The 22,080-nt window shown below is 41.6% G+C and overlaps 1 protein-coding gene across 2 annotated transcripts in view; it reads left to right on the forward strand.

Annotated features, from left to right (window-relative positions):
- The window catches only part of B3GLCT (beta 3-glucosyltransferase), a 112,291-nt gene that overhangs the window by 34,602 nt on the left and 55,609 nt on the right, over positions 1-22,080 (forward strand). For both annotated transcript variants that reach the window (XM_027064639.2, XM_053214030.1), the window contains exons 5-9: positions 1,789-1,865; positions 2,316-2,427; positions 8,493-8,629; positions 15,925-15,988; positions 21,290-21,409. In XM_027064639.2, the coding sequence (XP_026920440.2) occupies positions 1,789-1,865; positions 2,316-2,427; positions 8,493-8,629; positions 15,925-15,988; positions 21,290-21,409 (510 nt within the window). The remainder of the gene's footprint in view (positions 1-1,788; positions 1,866-2,315; positions 2,428-8,492; positions 8,630-15,924; positions 15,989-21,289; positions 21,410-22,080) is intronic.

Genomic DNA, 22,080 nt, shown 5'->3' on the forward strand with positions numbered 1-22,080 from the left:
TTTTCACTTTTATTGTTGTGACAGAGGTTATTCATAAGTCTGTCTTTGCATCCTTGCTGGGAAGGTGCCCTTTTACAGCCTTTTTGTGATACCCAGTGACATCACCTACGTATTTCCCATAACCGGGAAGGATAGGACTTGTATGGAAGAATTTGGAGGTGTATTCATTTTTCCTCAAGAAATTTTTAAAACTAAACTGTGCTTTAACTACATTAAAGGATTTTAAAAGCATCGATGTAATACTTTGGTCATCTTGACACAAATGTTTTCATTTTTCTGGTTCCTTCCTAGTCTCTGTTCATATGTGAATTTATTTTACGTATTTAGAATCATGTCTGTTTTTCCATTTAACATAAAGACGTTTCCATTGTTTCGAAGTCTTTATTATTACACTTTCAGTTGTTACACAATAGCTCATTCGCTACTTATTTTCTTATAAAGCCTTTTAAAGTATTTGCTATGTTTCTTTTCTGGCTGGTTCCTATTAACATGCTGCCATAGTTATTTGAAAGTTTTATGCAACTATTAATAATATTAGTTCTCTTCACACATGATTTCTGTTCTTATATAATCCCTCATGAATATACATGTGGTATAAATATATATAATACATATATAGCCATTTCTTAAAAGTCACTGGAAACTACTGCATAATTCATAATCAACAGCAGGAAAGCCCTGAATTTTACTGAGTAATTAACTGCTAATTCAGCCTTTCGGGTGTTTTTTTCTCTCTGACCTGCCATATTGTTAGTCTGACTTAACCTTTCATTACTGTTCTTGCATTTCATATTTGTACGTGAAAGTTAAAGTAAATACTACATAAAATAAGTGAAGCTTTATTTGATAATTCCAAGTATTTATATTGAAAACCATTCTTTATATGAACTTAAAGGCTGGTGTGGAATCTACATTAGTGTTGTAATAGTTCCAATATTTAGGCATTTATTCTTAATAATTCTTTTCTACATAAGTCTTTTGTCTGCAACAGTTACCAGGAAATAGAATAAAACACAGAATATACTAAAGTTTGTTGGAAGGGTGGTGTTCAAGCGTATCATATAGCTGACTTTGGGCTTGTGATAACGTGAAATATATTGAATAGTGCTTTACTTCAAAGCTGACATTCATAGCCTGAATCCTATTAATCTCTCTTGGTGTTTATGCATATTTATTTAACCATAGTTGTGTCTTATTTCTGAATCTTAGTTCCTCCTATGTTTGTAAGTTTTAAAATTCTATTGTTACTATCATCGACTGAGTACTTAAGGATTATATTTCTAGTATTTAGAAATACTCTTCCTTACCATGGTGTTTTAGCTTTTTTTAGTGCACTTAAATTTTTTTTTTTTTACATGAGATAAACGGGATATTATATATACTCTTTTGTTCAGCTGAAGGGTTTTATTTTCCATCTGCTACCTGTGATGTCTACACAGTGAAATCTGTTTCTGTGCCTCTGAGTTATGCCTGGTTGCTTCTGGGCTCTTCCCTCCCAGTCGCCTTTGCGAGTCTGCAAATTTCAGGTCAGCTCCGGTACCAGTGGAGACCCTTCTTTGAGGCCCTCTGCACTGTTTTATGCCTGGATGACCAAAAGATTGTGTGGATCCAGCCAACATCCTTAATTTCTAGTAGCTCCTGGAGAGAAGAAAAAAGAAAGTAGTTAGGAGAGTAAAATGTCAGGTCTCTAAAAATACCTGCATTTAGAAATTGAGTGTTTTCTTTTTTTAATCAGAGTGATCATATCGTACTTTTATTAATTTCTTCTCTTTGATAATGTTTCTTCAGGAACTCCCAAGAGTCCTCCTTCTTCATCAGATGTCTAAGCAGGAGGGTGCATGGACCATACTTCCATTGTTACCACAGTATGTTTAATTTGAAATGTGTGAAGTTTGACGTTTCCACCTGAACATTCACTCCTCTTATTGAGTGTGTTTTTCCTCAGAGTCAAGAAAATTTGAACTCTGTTTTTTATGACTACTACGTTACCCAGATTTCTTGATTCTTTTAACCATGAATGGCTTCTATTTTTAAATATATTGCTTTCTTAAAAGATAAAATGTTGATGTATTTGATAGTTACATTTGAAAATTGTCTCCCTTCTGGACTGGTGGTGTTACAGAGAGAATTTAAGAATTCTAGCTGTTTGATAAACTATTAGTATCTGGCTTTTGAAACTGTACATTGAAGGAAAATACAGGGGAAAAATCTAGATTTCTTGCCATTTGATGTCTTTCATTCTGCTTGTCGGTTTTAAACTTTATTATAAACTCATTTTATAGAAGTGATTACCATAACCTATTTCTCTTTGTCAGCTTTTCTGTAACGTATAGCAGAAATTCATCATGGATTTTCTTCTGTGAAGAAGAGACAAGAATACAAATTCCAGAACTCTTAGAAACACTCAGAAGATATGACCCATCCAAGGTGAATACAATTTCAATACCAGTATTTATCTATTGGAAGAAATGCTTAAGAGAAGATTTAATTTTAAGAGGTTTGCCAATCTAATAAAACCACCTAGTTTAAAATGAGAAAGAATGAAATAACAGTTGACTGTCTCGAAGCAGTGTTGAATCATTTCTCTTTGAGGTTTCTGTCGCTTTCAGAGGGATAGAACTTATAAGGAACCCTTTTTAAATGAAACCAATCTATTTATAGGTGGTGGCAATTTCAGAGAGTTAAAAAGCTATAACCCAGAGTTAAGAAATAACTTTAAATTGCTTATTTCTCTTTGTCAATGATGACCACGTATTATTTTAGATGGGAATATTTCTTGGTTGCCAACTGTGTGTCAAGCACCATGACAGCAGGGGCTAGGACAGATGCACATCCTGATGACATGGCTGGTACAGAATGACAGGGAGAAAACAAGCCATTAAAGAAGCAATAAAAAGGGAGATGGCTTATAGTCAGGGAAGCCTAGGGTGCTGTTAGAAGCATATAGCAGGGCATCCAGCCTAACCTGGAAGGGTCACGACAGGAGGTGAACTTTAATCTGAGTCCTGTAGGACCAGCAAGAGTTAACAGGAGAGAAAGAGAGTGTTTTAAGCAGAGGGAACAAAAGTTGCGAAGGTCTGGAGGTAACGGGGGCATCTTGTGTTAGTAGTTCAGTGCGACTTTCCATATCCGTATCTTTCATATTGTCAGGATTTGTTTTATTCTGGGCAGATACGACGTAGCAATTGGATCTTGTTTATTTCTAAGTCGCTAGCACTGAGCAGAGCATTTGACAGGTAATGGGTGGTCAGTGAGTATTTGTGAATGGCTGAGTAACCCCGTGATGGCCGCCTTCCTGATGGCCCACGTTGCGTCTCAGGAGGATGTCTTGGAGACATGGTGAGAGTCATCAGGTCTGCAGTTCTCTTGGAGAAGCCCGGGTTATACCCTGATCACCACGTGGAATCTTTAAACTTGGAATAAACAGAAGTGGGCCCTTGGGGTACCCCTGGATGCCTGCCCCACCCCTCTTCTGGTGCCCACTCCCGAACTAAATCAGGCTTAATGAGAGTGTGGGGAAGGAAAAGTGGCTTCTTGGGTGTCTGCTTGGTTTGTTGATGTAGATGAATGATGTTGGGCACCAGTGACCATTCTCAAACACTGGAAAGTTTGTTACCTTAACAGAACCACTGGTTTCGATGTTCTTTAAAAGCCGCAAGGGTCCATCATGGTTCCTTTTTGTGCTTTTGCTTTCTGGGAAGATACAGACATAATTGAATGAGCAGGTTGTCGGGTTAAAAAGAAAAATCCTTCGAAGGAGAAGAGAATTACGAATGCATCTCATCCCGTCTTTTCAGATGATGCTAACCAGCATCCATGTACTTTGGCCATGTTGCGTGTAAAACATTTGTTAGGCTGCTATGTTTCCTTTTGACTCGAGAAAAACTCCCAAATGTTTTTTAGGATATAGGAGTTTTAATCTCCTCCTAGTGTTCATTTCACCTGGAGATTATTTTTCCATTATCCATAGCTCTAATTCTGTGCAGAAGATGGTGACTCACTGTGCTTTTTAATGAAAATTGGAAGGATAAATTTAAAAGTTCAAAGCAAGTTCATGAAAAGCAAGTACAGAACAGAGGTAAAATGAGATGCTTTCCTCCTCTCTTCTGAACTCAGCCTTTAAAAAAGAAATCTAGGATGCTTTATTTCTTTTGAAACTAGCATTCGGAAATAAAGATTACATAATGTTTAAGTTAGCTCAAACCAGTGTGCTTTTTCCCCCTACCATTTGAAATTTTAGAAACAAAGCTATAAAGCCAACCCGGCTTTGCTAGTGACACAAATAAACTCTATTAAAATAATAATTAATGTCGTATGTTAGAGCATCAGCCTTTTTTTTTTTTTTTTGGATTCTGATGTCTTTTCCCCTTCCATATCTTTGTCATTCTTATGCAAGTTTATGCTGTTATACAATATTTTAAATGAGAAATTTTGATCTTTATTAAAGTAATTAATCTTTGTTAAACTGCCTTTCCAGGTGATTTCTATAAATTTCTGTGTCTTGCTGGATTCTTTCTTTTTTTCCCTGCCATATGCTTTTAATGTGAGCATGCATTTGCTGAAATGTCTTGACATTTTTTTTAATAGAGGTGAAACCAGGGTGCTGGTAAAGAGTATTTCTCTGATACTTCTAGAACATTCTCTGAGTTATTCCTTTACAGTTTATCTTGATTATAATTGTCTTTATTATGAAGCTATTAAGAAAATCATTAAGAAGGATGGGGAAGTACCCTTTCCAACAGATTCCATATTAATTTCTCCCTTAAATTAGTTTACAGTATCTCCTCCCTTTCCAAATATTGGAAAACAATCTTATATACTAGATAATAGCTGGACACTGCCATTAGGAGTTAAACCATAGAAACATGTTCTGCATAAAATTGTATTTGCAACAGGAGATTATAACAGTGAAGGGTTCGTGAGAAAGGTGCTGAAAATCTCCTGGAGTGTTTCATTTTCTTTAAACAAGCTATATTGACAGGGTAGGTTAAATGTGATGATTTTCACGTTGGGTAACATTTAGCAGTTTGATAAAGTGCTATAGTACTGATTTTTTAAAAAGGATCACGAATTTTCTATCTTAAGCCAAAGCCATTTGCCTTATAATTATCCCTCTTGCCCAGTGATGACTTAAAATCTCCATAAAGCATCGGGAAGAAGCTCATGATGTAGTTCTGTAACCTTCACACACAGTTTTGTTGATGGCTTACGTGTGTTCAGTTAGGACCTGTTGCTGAATTGACTGAAACCAAGAGCCTGGGAGGTACTGGGGACACACCCATAAGCAGAAGAAACAACACCGTGTCCCTCCTGCTCTCGTTTTTCTGATAAGGAGCCGAGAGTGAGGTAGTGATGGTTGAAATAGAGAAAATATGCAAAGCATTTAGGACTTAGGGTGTTTGGTTTAATTACTTTCGCTTCTTTAATAGGGTAGTTGCCTTTTGAAGCTTTCTTGGGCTTGCTCCATTCATTTAACAAAAACTGGTGAGCACTTATTACGCGTTAGGTATGCTGGTGGGGATACAGCAGTGAGCAAAATGGACAGCTTCCGTGTCCACAAGGAGGGGAATGATCTTGTGACAGGGGAGATAGGCAAGGAGCGAAAGTGCACACAGCGTGTCAGGTGGTAATGAGAACTGCGGAGAAGAAGAAAGCAGAATGCGAGCGATACGGGATAGAATGGGGTTGGGCTGACTATTCCGTATGGGATGTTCAGGGAATACCTTGCTGATCAGGTCACTTTTGAACAGCATATGAAGGAACCAAGGGAGTGAGCCCTGCGTGGCCTGCTCCTGGGTCAGACTGCCTGCTTCATACCTCCGCTTGTCTCATCGGAATCTCAAATCCAACATGTGCAAAACTGAACTCTAATGCCCTTTTTAAACCTCTCCCACCTTCAGTCTCCCTCACCTCAGAAATGGCATCACGGTCCATCCAGGTGGCTCCTGTAAAAAAAACTAGGACTCGTGATTGATTCCTCTTTTTCCCTCAACCCCATGTTGGCATATTCCATTGGGTCTGCCTCCAAAATACATTTTCTTTCCTCCTCTCTCCATATTTAATACTACTGCTCTGGTCCAGGCTACCATCCTCTCTTGCCTCGACAATTATTAGGGTCTCCTCACTGGCCTCTTGGTTTCTACTCTTGCCATCCTAATAAGCTAGCATCTCAATAATCTAGCCTAATAATCCTGATAATCTCGCCTCTCATTCAGATCATACCACGCACCTGTTCAAAAGCCTCCACCTCCAGCTAAGATAGTTTCACTTGATACAGCATTTTAGGGTGGCAGTGATTTTCCTCTGTCACTGTAAAGACGTTGTTCTCTTGTCTTTCACATTCTGTTGTTTCTCTTACAAATTCAACCATATGCCTTGTTTTAGTTCCTTTAAAAGAAATGTGTCCACCCTTTTCCCCTCAAGCTACTTTTAAGATTTTCTCTATCTTTGGTTTTTTTGACCACCTGCTTCTGTGGCCTCCTCTGTACTTATCTTTATTGGTGTTTAGGGAGCTTCTTGAATCTACAGCTTGATGACTCTTGTTAGTTTTAGAAGATTCTGAGGCTGTATTCCTTCAAATGTTGACTCAGTTTCATTCTATTTCTCCTCCTATTCTGGTCTTCCAATTTTTCATGGGTTTTAGACCTTCTTACTCTGTCCCATATTGCTTTTATGCTCTTTTCTGTATTGTCCTCCTTTTGTTTTCTTTTTTATACATCAATCTGGATATTTTTTACTGACTTATCTTCCAGGTCACTAATCCTACCTTCTCTTATGTCTAATATCCTCTGAATTCCTAATTTCAGTTGCAGTGTTCAGTTTTAGAATTTCCATTTGACTTTTGTTTCTTATTCTAGCTCTTTGGTAAAATTCTTTATCTTTTCATCTATTTCCTTAAATATGTGAATACTACTTATTTTTTGATAACTGAAGAATTTGATTTATCTGTGCATCTCATTTCTCTCTGTTTTTGTTCTGGTGCTGTGTTTTTGGCACATGTGGTAGTTTTTCCCTAAATGCTAGATACCGTATGTGAAAAATTGAAGAGGCTGTGGATGGTATTCCTTTCCATACGAGCAATATTTTTCCGGGTTGTAGACCGTGTTTAGGTAGGTCTATTATACGGATTGCCCTTACTCCTAGATCCCTTTCTTCCAGCAAATCCTGCACATGAGCTTTTGGTCAGCAATTAGGCCCTCTACTGTTGCTTTCCACTTGGTTCTTCTCTTGGTTTTTGTTTGTTTATTTGTTTATTTTTTTGTTTTTCCTTTTTTTTTTTTTTTTTTTTTTAGCCTAGGAGTTGAAGGGAAATCATATGCAGAATTTGGGACTCCTTTCTCTGGATCCACTTAAATCTCTACCTTGTTGGCAGCCTCCAGCCCCAACCGCTGTCTCAGTCCAGCAGGCTGCACGGTCCCAGCTGCTGCCTTCTGTTGTGTGCCATTGGCTGCTATGGGAACCAGCAAATTCCATGGGGGGAGTGACTATGGGGTTCCCATGCATGGGCTTCCCTTCTTTCTCGGATATTTTTCTTCATCTACTCTCTGTCTTTGTTTTCCGGTGCCCGTGATTATTTGGTTTAAGTGTTTTCTCCAGCTTTAATACTTGCTCTCAGTGGGAGAGCGGGTCCGATCCAGGCTATTCTGTTGTGGCCAGAAGTGTAAGTCTTCTACTGCACTTTGAGTAAAGTCTGTGTTGCTTTCCACGGGCGTCTAAAACGCACCCTCGGCTGTCCCCTGACTGTGTCTTTCATACCATATTTCCCCATACCCACTGTAGTCCAGCCACATTGGACTTCCTTTTTTATCTAAGGTATCAAGCTTTTCTCACCTTGGGACTGTGTATTAACTGCCTTGATGGCTCTTCCCTGGATTTGTGCATAGCTGGCCCTTTGGTATTATTTACTCTCAGTTCAGATGTTAGCTCATGAGAGGTTTCCCTTTCTTTGCCGGGAAGTCCCTGGGCACTCTGTTTTCATCACAGCACATCGCAGTCACCAAATGAACCTGCTTTATTTACTTATTTTCTGTGTCCCCCACTATTGCATAAGCTGCGTTCTCACGTGATGTAGAATAAATGTTAAATGTTAATTGAATGAATAAATGAATAAAATAGGCACTGATTCTGGAAGGGATTTTTCAGATTCTCCTTTGCAGACCTCAGTATGGCATAAAGGAACACTGTTTTCTTTGCCTTAATAGTATTTTGATGTGGAATTTTCTATAAAATGCCACTTCTACATGTTTATGGCATAAAGATGCCATTTCGTTGATCCTGTTAATATACTAAGCTACTCTCTTTGTAAAGATTATGATGTCTTGCTTATCATAGAGTATTGCATTTTTGTTAAAATGCTTTAGAAAGTAATAATCTGTGCTAATTCTCTATCGCCCAGAGGATTTAATTAACTAAAATTAATGACGTGACTTTGTTTTTGGTCCTATACGAAATGGCTTTTTAAGAAAATGACATTTTATATCTTTATTTGACAGGAATGGTTTTTAGGAAAAGCATTACATGATGAAGAATCTACAATAATTCACCATTATGCCTTTTCTGAAAATCCTACCGTTTTTAAATATCCAGACTTCGCTGCTGGCTGGGCTCTTAGTGTTCCACTTGTAAACAAGTAAGGATTTACTAGACTGTGTGTGTGTGTGTGTGTGTGTGTGTGTGTGTGTGTGTGTGTGTGTGTGCGCGCGCGCGCGTGCGCGCGATTCAACTTCTGTTTCACTGAGTCCTGTAACTGATGGATCCCAAGTGAGTTTTGCAGCCCGAGACAGTGTGTGGTGGGGCGGGAGGACCTGGAACAGGAGCCTGAGGAACCTTGAGGTTCTTGCTTCTGCTCTGTCACTTACTAGTGCCCTCAGACTGATGACTCACCCCTTCCTTATTTCTTCTTCCTCACCTGCAAAATAAGGTGAATAATAAATTGTGGGACCAAGGGAAGGCACATAAGTACTCTGAGAACTCTACACCCAGAGGGGTTATTACTATTATTAATGGATCTGGTTAGCTACAGATGTGATTTTGATTGTCAGGAAGAAGATGAATCAGTAACATTGCCCGGGGGTGGGAGCTGATGACAGATTATGTGCGTGGGTACACACATTTAAACATGGGCCAGGCAAGAGGGACACTTAATCAGAGGCTCCATAGCTATTCGGGCCCAGATATTTGTGTGTATAATCACAATAATGCTTTTTTTCAAGGTGAAAAGGAAAGATAATTAAGTTGTAATTCAGGAGAACCATGACTGTTGACAGGCTTTTAATTTGAATGCTTCAGATTAATTATTATGTGTTTTTTGTTCTTTAGGGAAGAGAAAGTTGGTAAAGCGGTTGTGACCTTTGTATCTTCAAAGATGGAGGGTTTCTGTTATTTCTTACGTTGGGTGTGTTGTTTCTAGGGTTCAGAGTCTCAGAAACCTTTTGAGCCCGTGGTGGATGTGGGCTGGGTAGGCACGGTAGTCCTACCTTCTCATTTGTGGCTGGCCAACACTTGGTGACTACTCCCTTGACATTGGAAAGTGTTTTTTTTTTGTTTTGTTTTGTTTTTTTGTTTTTTTTTTTAACGATGTAAGACCCTCCTTCCCAATGTAGAATCCGCAAAGGGACAGTAATAACGAAACTTCCATGTTGTGTGGCCTTTCTTGCTGCTAGAGAGCAGCCAAGTGAGATGGGCTCTGTTAGGCAGATGCACTCAGTCATATGGGGAAGGAGACCGTGCCTGGTGGTCCATTTGGCTTGAGAGGTCATGACAGAGGAGGAGTCCTTTGGGGGCTGGCAGCCGAGACGGTACTTCCTGACGGTGGCAGAGGCCCCAGCTCCTTGACGACCCATTTCTGGAGTATAAATCTGGAGGTTGTCCTGGGGATCTCAGCCTCGAGCCTCTCTATTCAGACTGTCCAGTAATTCTGTCAGCCAACTATATGCATTAATAAGTGCACTTTGTGCCCAAACTGGCCAGAGTGGATTCTGTTATCTCCGACTAAAACGTGTGACCCATAGACCCGTCCTGAGACTCGCAGGCAAGGACGCCCTGCCCCCAGCCTGTGCCAGGCATGCCTAGGAGGGCTCATACGTTTTCCCGGCCCCATTCTTGGAGGGGCTGGGCAGGAGGGGAGGGGCAACGAGAAGAGAGAGTTGTCATTTCCTTCTCACCCTGCACTGGTTGGCCTGGCTCTGCTCTCCGCTCTCTGCAGGGGTGAGGGGAAAATATTGTGTTTCAGTGGCCCAGGGTCATCTTTATTCTCAAATTCATTCAGCTTGGGTTTGCTGCTGCTCAAAGAGCGGGAGCCCCCAGGACACTCTTCTCTCAGTATGTCCTGCAGCCCTGTGTTTGGGCCCAGTTCAGCTCCCTGTGTTCTGTCTGGACTCTCTGGAGCCACGAGTGGCACACCGCAGCCCCTCGGCCGTTCCTTGGGCCTTCGGGACTCTTCGCCCCGCGCGGTCGCCTTCCTCTGGGTCTGTCCTCACCCTGTGGCTTCAGAGCCTGGAACTATGGGGGCTGCCTTCTCTCCAGAAGTTTTGGTGGCTGTGGTTTCTCTGACTGTGACTCAGAAGCTCTTCGTCAGTCTGTTGTCTTCTGTTTCCTGGAGGACCAAGTCCCCCGAGAGAGGGACAAGTACAGTTGACCCTGTCCTGTGCGGTGCACTGTTCCGAGCGCAGACGCCACACTCTTCTCCCAGGGCTGGAGAGAAACCCAGAGACCTGTGACCCTGGGCAGCAAGCCCGGGCTGTAACCATCTCTCTGAAGCCCGTATAACCCTCTCCTCATATCTCCCTTCCGATCCAGGAAGCCACTCATCTGGGAAACAAATGCGGTAGTTTATAGTTTCACTTTTTTCCCTCCCCCATCTAGCAAGGACCTTGGTGGTGCCTTGATACGGAATGCACTTCACCTTTTCCTGAGTTAGATGTAATCAATAACTGTTAAGTACTGCTTTCCTTTTTATTTTTTCTTAAATTTTTAAATTCCTTTTAACGTTTATTTATTATTGAGAGAGAGAGAGCATGAGCGTGGAAGGGGCAGACACGGAATCTGAAGCAGGTTTCAGGCTCTGAGCTGTCAGCACAGAGCCCGACACGGGGCCTGAGCCCGACACGGGGCCTGAACCCGCAACCTGCGAGATCATGAGCTGAGCCGAAGTCGGACGCTTAACCGACTGAGCCACCCAGGCGCCCCAAGTATTGCTTTCCTTTTGACTTACTTTTAAACCACGTGAGTGAAAGTAGTTTCTGTTGTGCACCATCTTTGCCTCCTAGAATCCTCTTAAAGGACCGTTTAGCCCAACTCCTTGCTTGCCTTGCAGGCAATAAAGCATAACCTGTTCTTCAAAACCTCTTGGGTCTATGAATTCTGCCGTCTGGCTTCACTGCTTATAAGATGTAGAGGCAGCCAAAGCCCTGGCAGGTTCTGTTGGCTCTGGCTTACGCTCATAACTACCTCATGCTCACCACTGACTCACTGCCAGGGCCTTTGCGAACCGGTGCTCCAGGTTCTGCACTAGCCAAGATACTGGTCTTATTAAGGGGAGACTATGTTATGGTTGACCTGGTGTTCTGTGGAGGTGGTCCCACGGGCACGTGCTTCTCTCGTCCTCTTTACGAGGTCGCTGAAAACATCTATGGGCAAGCGGCAGCTTACTCTGAGTACCGAGGGCCCCACTGCAGCGGGGTATGTAAGGAACTGCGGCTAAGGGAATTGGGGCCAAAAGGCTGGTCTTTTGTTCAATTTCAGGAAATGTCCAGCCCTTCCCCCGTAACTCTGGCATGATAGAGGAGTAAGGCACCAGTCAGCCTTCTGCATTCCGTGTCGTCTGCTTTTACAATGCTGAACGGTTGCCAACAAGCTGCACAATGTTTGTAGTTAATTAACATCCATGGTCTTTGGTGTGCCTCCCCTCCCTTTCCCCTGCCAACAAAAACGAAACGAAAATGTGGGCTCTACCATAGTGGTGTCTTCTACCATACTTCCTTTCTCTTGGGATGCAGGCAAGTAATCAAACAAAATATAACGTAACCCATCTAGCATAGCAACTGTCCTGTGGCCAAGATCTATTTAGAAATGGTTTTCTCATAGGAGATTCTATACATTCTTTAAGAACCCGGTATTCTTAGAACTAAAAGAGGCATAAAGTATCAACGAGCCCCACTGGCTGCAACATTGGATCTTCCTAGTTGTTTTCTCCCAGTTCCAAAGCTAATGTGCTGTTTCTCCCTGTTATTAGAAACTATATTAGTTAGCATGCTGGATTAAGAAGATATCGTTACTGTAACTGGAAGGTGAGGTCTATGTTGGCCGATGTAGGGGTTCTGCCCTGTTATTGAGGACGCTGGTTCTGTCTCTCTCATGCTTAGTACACAGCATCCTGCAACCACATACATCATTAGTTCATCCTAAATCTGGTTCCCTTTGTTGATTTTCAAGGCAAAAAGGGCTTTCTGGATATATATCTTATGTTCAGCAGTGAAGAAGCTCTCTAACCATGGAATGTAAGTGCTTATCTTCAGTCTCTAGTTGGATCTTGTCTGCTCGCAGTTGGTGGGGTCAACTTTAGGCATGTACCAACTCCTGGACCATTAATGGTTGCAGGGAATTTCAGTGCTTTGGTTGGGATCAAACAAATTCTGACCCTGGAGCCCATTTATAGGGCTCAATAATTTAATCAAAATGAGAAGTCTCTTAGGAAGAAGGAAGAGGAAGCTCCTATATTGTGTAGGCAATCAACAGTGCCCGCTACAGGAGTCTCCTTTTTTTAAATTTTAATTTTTAAGGTTTATTTATTTTTGAGAGAGAAAGAGAGAGAGAGCAGGAGAGAGGCAGAGGGAGAAGGAGACGCACAATCTGAAGTAGGCTCTAGGCTCTGAGCTGTCAGCACAGACCCTGACACAGGGCTCAAACCCACAAACCATGAGATCATGGTCTGAGCTGAAGTCAGACGCTTAACTGAAGTCGCCCCCCCCCCCCCCCTTTTGTCTCCTTTTCTTGACTTTATGGCCCACTCGGTAGGTAGGGCAACTGTTAACCATTGCTTAAGTATTTCTCCTGCTCCAGTCATCAGAAAAACTGGTTACTTAAAAACATTTTACAACACACACTTTTATAGACTATTTCCCACCAAAAACATTTGCCCTAGTAATCCCACGTTAGTGAGTTTTGGATTAACACTGCCTAACATTTCCTGGTAATCCGTCTGTGTGATCTTCTAACAATAGCATCGATAAAAAAGTACTTAGCAGTTTTGGAGACATTTACAATAAGACGATCTTTTCAAATAGGTGTTTTTGCAGAACACTGTTACTGTTTTTTTCTGTTGTTTTTCCACCAGTAAAACTTACCTAGATTTCCTTCAATAGTTTGCTCTTTTGACTAGCTGACGAATGGGACTGTAAAAGTCAGCTAGGAACTTGAAGTTGAAGAGGCCCTCTGTCTGTTGCAAATTTCCAGTCTAGGTGGTTGTGTCTTTAGAGCTATATTATTGGGACATGACTTAATGCCTTCTAAAAATAGGCAAGCTGAATATCAAATGTCCTATTTTCCAGGAACTGAATATTTAATGAGGAAATATTTTATCAAAGTAATTGGAATTTCTGCCCTTAATTGTTTTTTTTTTTCCTGGTATTGTTGGTCACTGCACTTAGCGTTTGGAAAACCCTTGTGCTGTCTTGTATAGAAAAGTGAAACCTAGTTCCCATTTTAGGACTTGCCTTTTAAGTTAGGTGAATGCCTTGCACACTTTTAGGACTTGACCATATTTTCAAGGTGACCGACTTATGCTCACGAGACCAACTCATTGACATGAAGTTGGTGATGTTGAGGTAACCATCACTTAAGGTTATGGTAGACTCCACGGGCTGCTAGACGTAGCCACAGAATGTCAGTATACAGGGTGCCTGGGTGGCTTAGTAGGTTGAGCGTCTGGCTCTGGGTTTTGGCTCAGGTCACAATCTTGTCATTGGGGAGCCTGCTGGGGATTCTCTCTTCGCCCTCTCTCTCTGCGCCTCCCCTGCTCGTGCTCTTTCTCTCTAAATAAACAAACAAACAAGCAAACAAACAAACTTAAAAAAATGTCCGTATATATATCTGTTTACCCTCAGATTAGTCAGTGTTCATCTTAAAGAAATTCTATCAGTGGTCTTCAAGTTTTGCCTCTCTGAGATTTCCCCCAAATACAGATTTTCAAGAATGGAATGAGAAAGAAACTTGAAAAGTCAAAAAAGTAGAGAGCATGTTGAGGGTAACAAGTCGGAGGTACTTATTGTCTAGTAAGAAGGAGCTTGTCATGCATGGCCATCTAACAATGGATGTCACATGCCATTTGGTTCCTATCACAATTCTGTGTCCCTTGCCTGTGGCAGTAAGCCCAGGTATGAAAGTGATCTGATCAGAGTTTGGAGGCACTTAGCAGGAGTCCAGATTCCAAAGTTAAAAACTGGCTCGAACTGAGCAGAAATCAGACTGGACAAGATGCCATGCCAGGGCAGAATTTTTTCTCTCACTGTCTATCGGGAGTATATCTGAGAATGCTGTCTCAGTACGTGTCCTCACCCACTCCTATTGACAGGTCTGTGGGCAGGAATTGCACAGGAATGTGACCGAGATTCCGCGGGCTGCTTTTGGAGCTATCTGCTGCCGAGCTGCATTAGTATCCACCCTGAGACAAATGCTTTAATACTAAACATAAATTATAACCTGTGTCCTTCTTTATCTTTCCTCGAGTTAGAAGTAAATTTTTAAAGAAATCTTTGTGGCTCAATGAGGCTGAAAACTCAGTAAAGAGTTTTGACACTTATTACTACTTTTCCTTTAAAAATCACTGTGATTTCTTTCCAGTTAAAGTATGTGTTAGGGGGGTTGTAATTGAGACTGATGGTCTAGTCTCTAGCCCTGTCACAAATACAGAACCGTATGTATTTCAGCGGCCTGGTTACGTACGGAATTCCGTCCCACCAGCTTGGAATCAAAGCATATCTTGCCCTCATTCATTCAGGCAGCTTCCCGAGTGCTCCTTTTGGCCAGGCATGGTGGGCGGGCGGTGCTGGCCATACAAAGAAGCTGTGGCACAGAAGGGGACTTACACACAACAGGATGTCGCACATGTGATCAAAGTAATGGAGCTTCCTTCCTATTCTGGGAGCAAAGGAAGTTTCCACTTATGCTGGTGGGCAAGTCTGGCAAAGTTCTGCAGAGGAAGTGCCCTTGAGTTTGATCTGGAAGAAAGGTTTGCCAGGTAAGGTTTGGGTGTGGCTGTGCTAGGCAGATGTTCAGCAGGAGAGGCGTGGGCAGGTGTGCACTCGGGGTGGGGGGTACAGTGCTGGGTCGGTACTAGGAAGCTGGGCACTGGCAGTGCTCTCATCTGCACCGAAAGGACTGCTGAAGATTTCTTTAACCCTTTAACCAAGAAAGGGACTGGAAATGTTTTTTTTTTTCCTCCTTCCCTGAAACCACATTCTCTCTCCCCCCTAAAAACTCCACAAACTGTAGTTCCTTTGGGTTATTAAAAGAAGGAGACTGAAAAGTAGCAACTTTTGTTTCTCTGTCATGCAAGTTTTTTGTTTTTTTTTTTTCTTTTCTGTTCTCTTCTCTGTCAGTATTTGGTGTCAAGATTATCAGGAGTCCCCAAACTTTGTGGCTTTGTTTTTAAGGTATTTAGTTTATTATAGTGTATTTTACGTTATTTGCCAGATGTTGAAACAATGAATGTTCCATTTGCAAAAAGGCTTGTGTTCGTTTCCTGGTCAACAAATAATTCCATTTCCACAAGTGCTTTGCCTCAAGGGAATGTGAAACTCTTAATTTTATGTTACAGTGTGCCCTTGTATCTGTTTTCAAACATTAGAAGGTCTCGAGAATGTTCTTGTTCCATGCTTCTTCTGATGACAAAAAAGAAAACGGCCTCAAATTGTATCTGTTTTCTAGGCTTACCAAGAGATTAAGGAGTGAATCCCTGAAATCCGACTTCACAATAGATTTAAAACATGAGGTACGTCTTGTTTTCTTTTTTAAAAGTTATAGCAACTGAGAATTCACGTGTTTTGCTATAAAAGGTGTTTTTGATTCCCTACCAGCGCATCCCTTCCCAAGGCATTTATACATTTTCTCCCCACCAACGTAATTCTTCTCCAGCAAATTAGGTCTTTCTCTTTAAACTCACTTTCATCACGTAGGTGGAGAAGGAACAGTGGAAAAGGTTGCATCTGTGATTCTTGATTTTTTTTTTTTTTTTTTTTTTTTAAAGCTAGGTGGATGAGTGCAGAGGCGGATTTCTAAAAACATGCACAAATGTCGCAAAAGTACCTTTGGGCTTATTCGGTGCTTTGGTCGTACATATGCCTCGGTCGTGTCCCTGTCCTTGGCCCTCTGGGGCAGAACTATGCCAGCCTGGATGGACCCCAGCACCCCTGGCATCTAGTGGACATCTGTGACCCGTCGTCCTAGATGCAGGGGTCCCATCATGAATCATTCCTGCATCATTGTTAAGAAGGTTTCTTTGTGGGTTTCATTCACAGGCGCATCTCACTGCCTAAAATGGCCCCCCCTTTCCCTCTGCAGGAATCTGTACTTGGGATGGTGGGGTCAACCTTGACATGTGCTCCTGGCAAGCTGCCAGGAGCAAATAAGGGCACTCGCAGCACCTTACCTTCTCAGGTGTTGGAATGTGATGAAATAGCCTATTTGAGGAGAAACATACATGTAAAAAAAATCATTCTTCTCTCCCATAGAAAGGAAAGAACGATTAATTGAGAGTGCAGGCCTGCCTAGATATTTTTAATGAAAAGTCAACTTTGGTATAGATACCCAGGTTCAGGAATCTATTAAAAATTAAGCACACACAGAAAATATTTCTAACCCATGTGAAAGGTATGAAGATCAGTCACAATATCTAAAAGCCCACCTCCTGGCTTATGAGCTAGCCCATCATCAGTCGCTTGGAGACTACCTGAGTGCTGCTTTCCTGGGTCCCCTTCATTCTCACTAAACACTTTCTTGAATTCTCTCTTCCTTTTCTTCACAGTTTTCATCATATGACTGTATCTCTGAATAACATAGTATGCAGTTTTTTTTAATGTTTGTTTATTTTGGAAAGAGAGAGAGAGAGGGGCATGGAGTGTGAGAGAGGGAGGGGCAGAGAGACAGGGAGACCCAGAATCCCAAGCAGGTTCCAGGCTCTGAGCTGTCAGCACAGGGCCCGATGCGGGGCTCGAACTCAGGAACTGGGAGATCATGACCTGAGCTGAAGTCGGGCGCTTAACTGACTGAGCCACCCGGGTGCCCCCATATCATGCAGTTTTGTATCCTTCTGGACTTCATGTAAACAGAATTGCACCAGGAGTATTGTTCTGACTTGAAACTCATCCGTGTTGCTGCGTGCAGCCCTACTGAACTTATTTTCACTGCCTGCAGTAGTCTCTCCTATGACTATATCAGTTTACTTATCCATTCTGCTGGTGGTGGGCTTCTGGATTGCCATGACTTTTCTGCTACTATAATCATTACTTCTATGAGCATTTTGGATGTGTGTTAGGACAATCCTCTGCAGGTGTTTCTCTAGGGCAGAGGCCCTTTAACTATTTTTTTTTTGACTGTGACCCACTTTAAAAAATACATTGTTCATTGTGACCCAACATATCAGTGTGTGTTGTTATTGCGTCTTGTTACTGATCTCTAACGTGGTATTGTTGTGGTCTATAGAAATATTTTTAGGTTTGCTTTATGGCCTAGTTCATGTTTCCTTTTCATCAGTGAAGTAAAAGGTGTATATGTTATAATTTGGGGGGGGGTGTAATATTCTCTTTATTAGATTAAAGGAGAAGTAGGTTTAATCTAATAGGTTAATCTTCCTTCCTCCTTTCCTTCTTTCTACTTTTCTCTGCTTGATCTGTCATTTATTAAGGGAGGAATGAGAAAATCTTCCATAATAATGGTGGATTTGCCAGTGTCTCCTCTTGTAACTGCCAGCTTTTGCCTTTTATATTCCGAGAGTCTGTTAACTCAATGCATACAGGCTTACAATCATTATGTCTTCTTACGAATTTACCTTTATCTCTTGTGATGCTCTTTGCCCTAATGTGAATTAAATGTGTATTTAATGTTATGAATATTTCTTTACCAGCTTTCTTTTGGTGTGTGGTTCATAATTCTCTCTTATCTTTTTCTTACAGCCCCTTTATGTCCTTATTGATTGATTGACAGAGACAGAGCATGTGCACATGTGAGCTGAAAAGGGGCAGAGGGAGAGAGAGAGAATGTCAAGCAGGCTCTATGCTCAGCATAGAGGTCTTTTTCTTAAAAAGGACATATCTTTTTTTTTTTCTCTCTTCCAGTTTGCCAGTCTTTGTCTTTACATCAGGTAGCAAATTCACATTTACATTGAACATGATTACCATTATATTTGAATTGATTCCCAACACTTCGTTTTATCCCTTGCCCCTCATTTTATCTGGCTCATTTTAAAAACTTCCTTACTTTCTGGGGCACCTGGCTGGCTCAGTCAGTTGTTTCCGACTTCAGGTCACGTTCTCACAGTTCGTGAGTTCGAACCCCGCATCAGGCTCTATGCTGTCAGCACAGAGCCTGCTTCAGATCCTCTGTGCCCTCCCCCCTCCCCTGCCCTTCACTTGCTTGTGCTCTCTCTCTCAAAAATGAACATTAAAAAAATTAAAATGTCTGTTTTTTTGTTGTTTCTTTTCCCATTTTGTCCTTCTCTGCTATTTTGGAAGTTCAGTCTCTGTATCTGTACCTTACTGGTACTTACCTTGCCTTACTGTACCTTCATTTAAATATTTTAACATGCATTCTTAATAATGGCTAGTTGATCACCTAAAAAAAAATTCAGGGGACTTAGAATAATTGAACTCTGATTATCCCCCTCACAATTTATATACTTCTTGTTGTCCAGCATCTTTTTAACCCCTCAAATATTATCTTTGTGTAGTTAACATTTGTATGAGCTTAATTATGTATTTGCTGGGATCATTTTTATTCTTGCTGAGGCATGTCCTTCAGAATTTCTAATAGTGAGGTCATAAATTCTCATTTTTTTCCCTTAAAAACACTTCCATTGGGGCACCTGGGCGGTTCAGTTGGCATCTGACTCTTGATCTCAGCTCAGGTCTTGATCCCAGGGTTGTGAGTTCAAGCCCTGCGTTGGGCTCCACGCTGGGTTTGAAGCCTACTTAACAACAAATGAACGAAACATTTATGTCAGCTTTGTTCTTGAAACATAGTTACCTTGTGTTTACCATCGTAGGTTGTCTGTCCTTTTCTCTCATCACAGTGGGGTCACTGCACTGTGTTCTGGCTTTTCTGTTATTGCCGTGGCAATTGATGTGGGAAATAAACATCAGTCTCATGTGGCTTCTTTGTAGGTAATCTGCCTTTGTCTTTGCCTGCTTTTAAGATTGTTTCTTTGTCTTTGGCGTTCTGCAGTTTCACTATGAGATGTCTAGATGTACACTTAAAAAAAAAAATCTCGCTTGGGATTCTTTGACCCTTACGTAACTTTGGAGATTTGTAGCCATTGTCTTTTCAAGTATGTTCTTATCCCCATTCTGTCTGCTATCGCCTCCTGGATCTGGGCTAGCTCTCTGAACTTTTGTCTTATGTCCCCCCCCCCCCCCCCCCGTTTCTGCTGTGCTATTTCAGATAATTTGGGGACCTTCATCTTTTAGTTCCTTAATTTGTTTAAATTTATTTTGAGAGAGAGAGAGAACACAAGTAGGGTAGGGGCAGAGAGGAGAGAAACAGAATCCCAAGCAGGCTCTGCACCGTCAGCACAGAGCCCGTTGCCAAGTTCGAACCCATGAGCCGCGAGGTCATGACCTGAGCCAAAGGCCTATGCTTAACTTACTGAGCCACCCAGGTGCCCCTAATTCCCTAATTTTTTTTATTCACCTGTGTTTAATATACTACTTATCCTAACCATTACATTTTTCATTTCAATTGTTTTTTTATTTTTAAAAGTTTTAGTCCTTTCTTTTTCAAATTTGCTTATTTTATATGATCGTTAAACACATTTTTTGCTGACGTGTGAAAGTTTTTACTTCTTTATGAAAATATATTCAACACAGTAATTTTGTAATCTATGTTTGATAATTCCAAGACCTGCAGTCTTTTTGGTCTGATTAAGGTTTGTCTCCTGGCTCTGGGTCATCAGCTCATGTCTTTGTGCTTTTTATGATTTTCCTCTGAGCAGTCTTGCTTGGAACCGTATCTGTGGTAATCCTTGGAGTCCTACGTTAAGGGTGTGGGTTCCCCGGGAATGATTTGCATTTGCTTTTCCTGCTGCTAGAGGGTTCTACTGACCGCTGTAAATTACAGTTTGAAGTGTTTTGGCCCACACTGGTGGCACAAATTAGGGAAGCTTGGGATTTGATGACAGGATCTCAAAGGAGATCTGGAAATGGTTTTTCCCCTCCATCTAGCTCCAAAGTCCTAGCTTTATAGTGGGGTTTGCTCTCAGATACCTCCCACCTTAGCTGCATCATAGTCTTTATTTTTTTAACTCCTACCAGAAACAGCATCACCAGAGTCCTCTACCTACTGAGGAAAATTACCCTTCTTGTCCTTATCCCCAGGCTCTTCCTTTTGCATGTTTGTCCTCACAAGTTCCATACTTTTGTGGCAATTTAGCAATCCATTTAAAATCATTTTGAAGATATCTTATCCAACAGTTTTAGATGTTTTCAACAAGTTGGTTAGTCAAGGTATATAATTACCACACTGTAGAAAAACAGACTCCCGGTTATATTTTCTTTCATCTTTCACGGCAGTATTTGACAGACCCTAAAATAACTTCCCTGCAGTTGCTGATGACGACTTTGGAATTGTTTGGTGGTCAGAGTATGGATTCCTGCCAATAAAAGATTAGATCGGGGGCGCCTGGGTGGCTCAGTCGGTTAAGCGTCCGACTTCAGCCCAGGTCACGATCTCGCGGTCCGTGAGTTTGAGCCCCGCGTCAGGCTCTGGGCTGATGGCTCAGAGCCTGGAGCCTGCTTCCGATTCTGTGTCTCCCTCTCTCTCTTCCCCTCCCCCGTTCAAGCTCTGTCTCTCTCTGTCTCAAAAATAAATAAACGTTAAAAAAAAAAAAAAGATTAGATTGGCCCACCTGAGATTACTATTTTTATAAGTAAAAAAAATAAATCTGTTGAATATTGACAGATTGATATGGTTCAGTCTGAATGCTCTGTAGAAGAGGTGGTCTGCTTTCCCTTGAGAGATTTCGTGCTAACAGTCGTGGTGTTGGCTGAGTTCCTTCATTCATTGCTGTCTCCTGTCCTGACAGATTGCCCTCTACATCTGGGACAAAGGGGATGGGCGTCCCCTTACTTCGGTGCCCGAGTTTTGTACAGATGCTGTGAATGCCTACTGTGCTACCACGTTCCATTCTTTCCTACCACTTTGCGTAAGTAATAGAAGAAAGACTTTCTTGCATATCAAAGGAAAATCTACATGCTGTGCCTGATGTTGTCTAGCACTTTACCTGTATATTGAAAAAACCCCAACATTTGTTATGTGCCAGGTGAAAACTACATATCATGTTTCTACTAATAACAGCCCTATAAGGTAAGCACTGTTGTTACCCTGTTTTACGCACCAGAAGAGAAACGTACTGAGAAGTACTTGTTCAAGGTCACACAGCGCGTCTTGGGGAGCAGGAGTGGGAACTGTGACCGCACAGACTCATTCTGGAGCCTTTGTGCAGAACTGCCTGCCACAGCTCTTTAGAGTTAGTGCGCCTGGAGTCATTTCTCTTGATGATACAGCATGTGTCTACTGGAATATCTACTAGAATATTCCTAGAAGGGTGATTTCAAACATTTCCTGTTAATACCTAAGCCTTTTCCTCAAGCCCATCTCCTCTCGGCTGGAGACCTTGATTTGATCTCACCTGAGACTGTTCAGAACTTTCAGAATGAACTGACTTGTTATGGACATACCCTTGGTTCAGTCCCCAGGATGAGCCTGAAGACCCCTGAAATTCACTAGGTTGTTGAATCCTTCCTCATAAAGCAAATGTATGCATCATCCTCAATTGTTGTCTGTTCTTCCCAAGTCAGTCATATGGAAGTCTGT

Source organism: Acinonyx jubatus, chromosome A1 (genome assembly GCF_027475565.1).
Source record: "Acinonyx jubatus isolate Ajub_Pintada_27869175 chromosome A1, VMU_Ajub_asm_v1.0, whole genome shotgun sequence".
NCBI lineage: Eukaryota > Metazoa > Chordata > Mammalia > Carnivora > Felidae > Acinonyx > Acinonyx jubatus.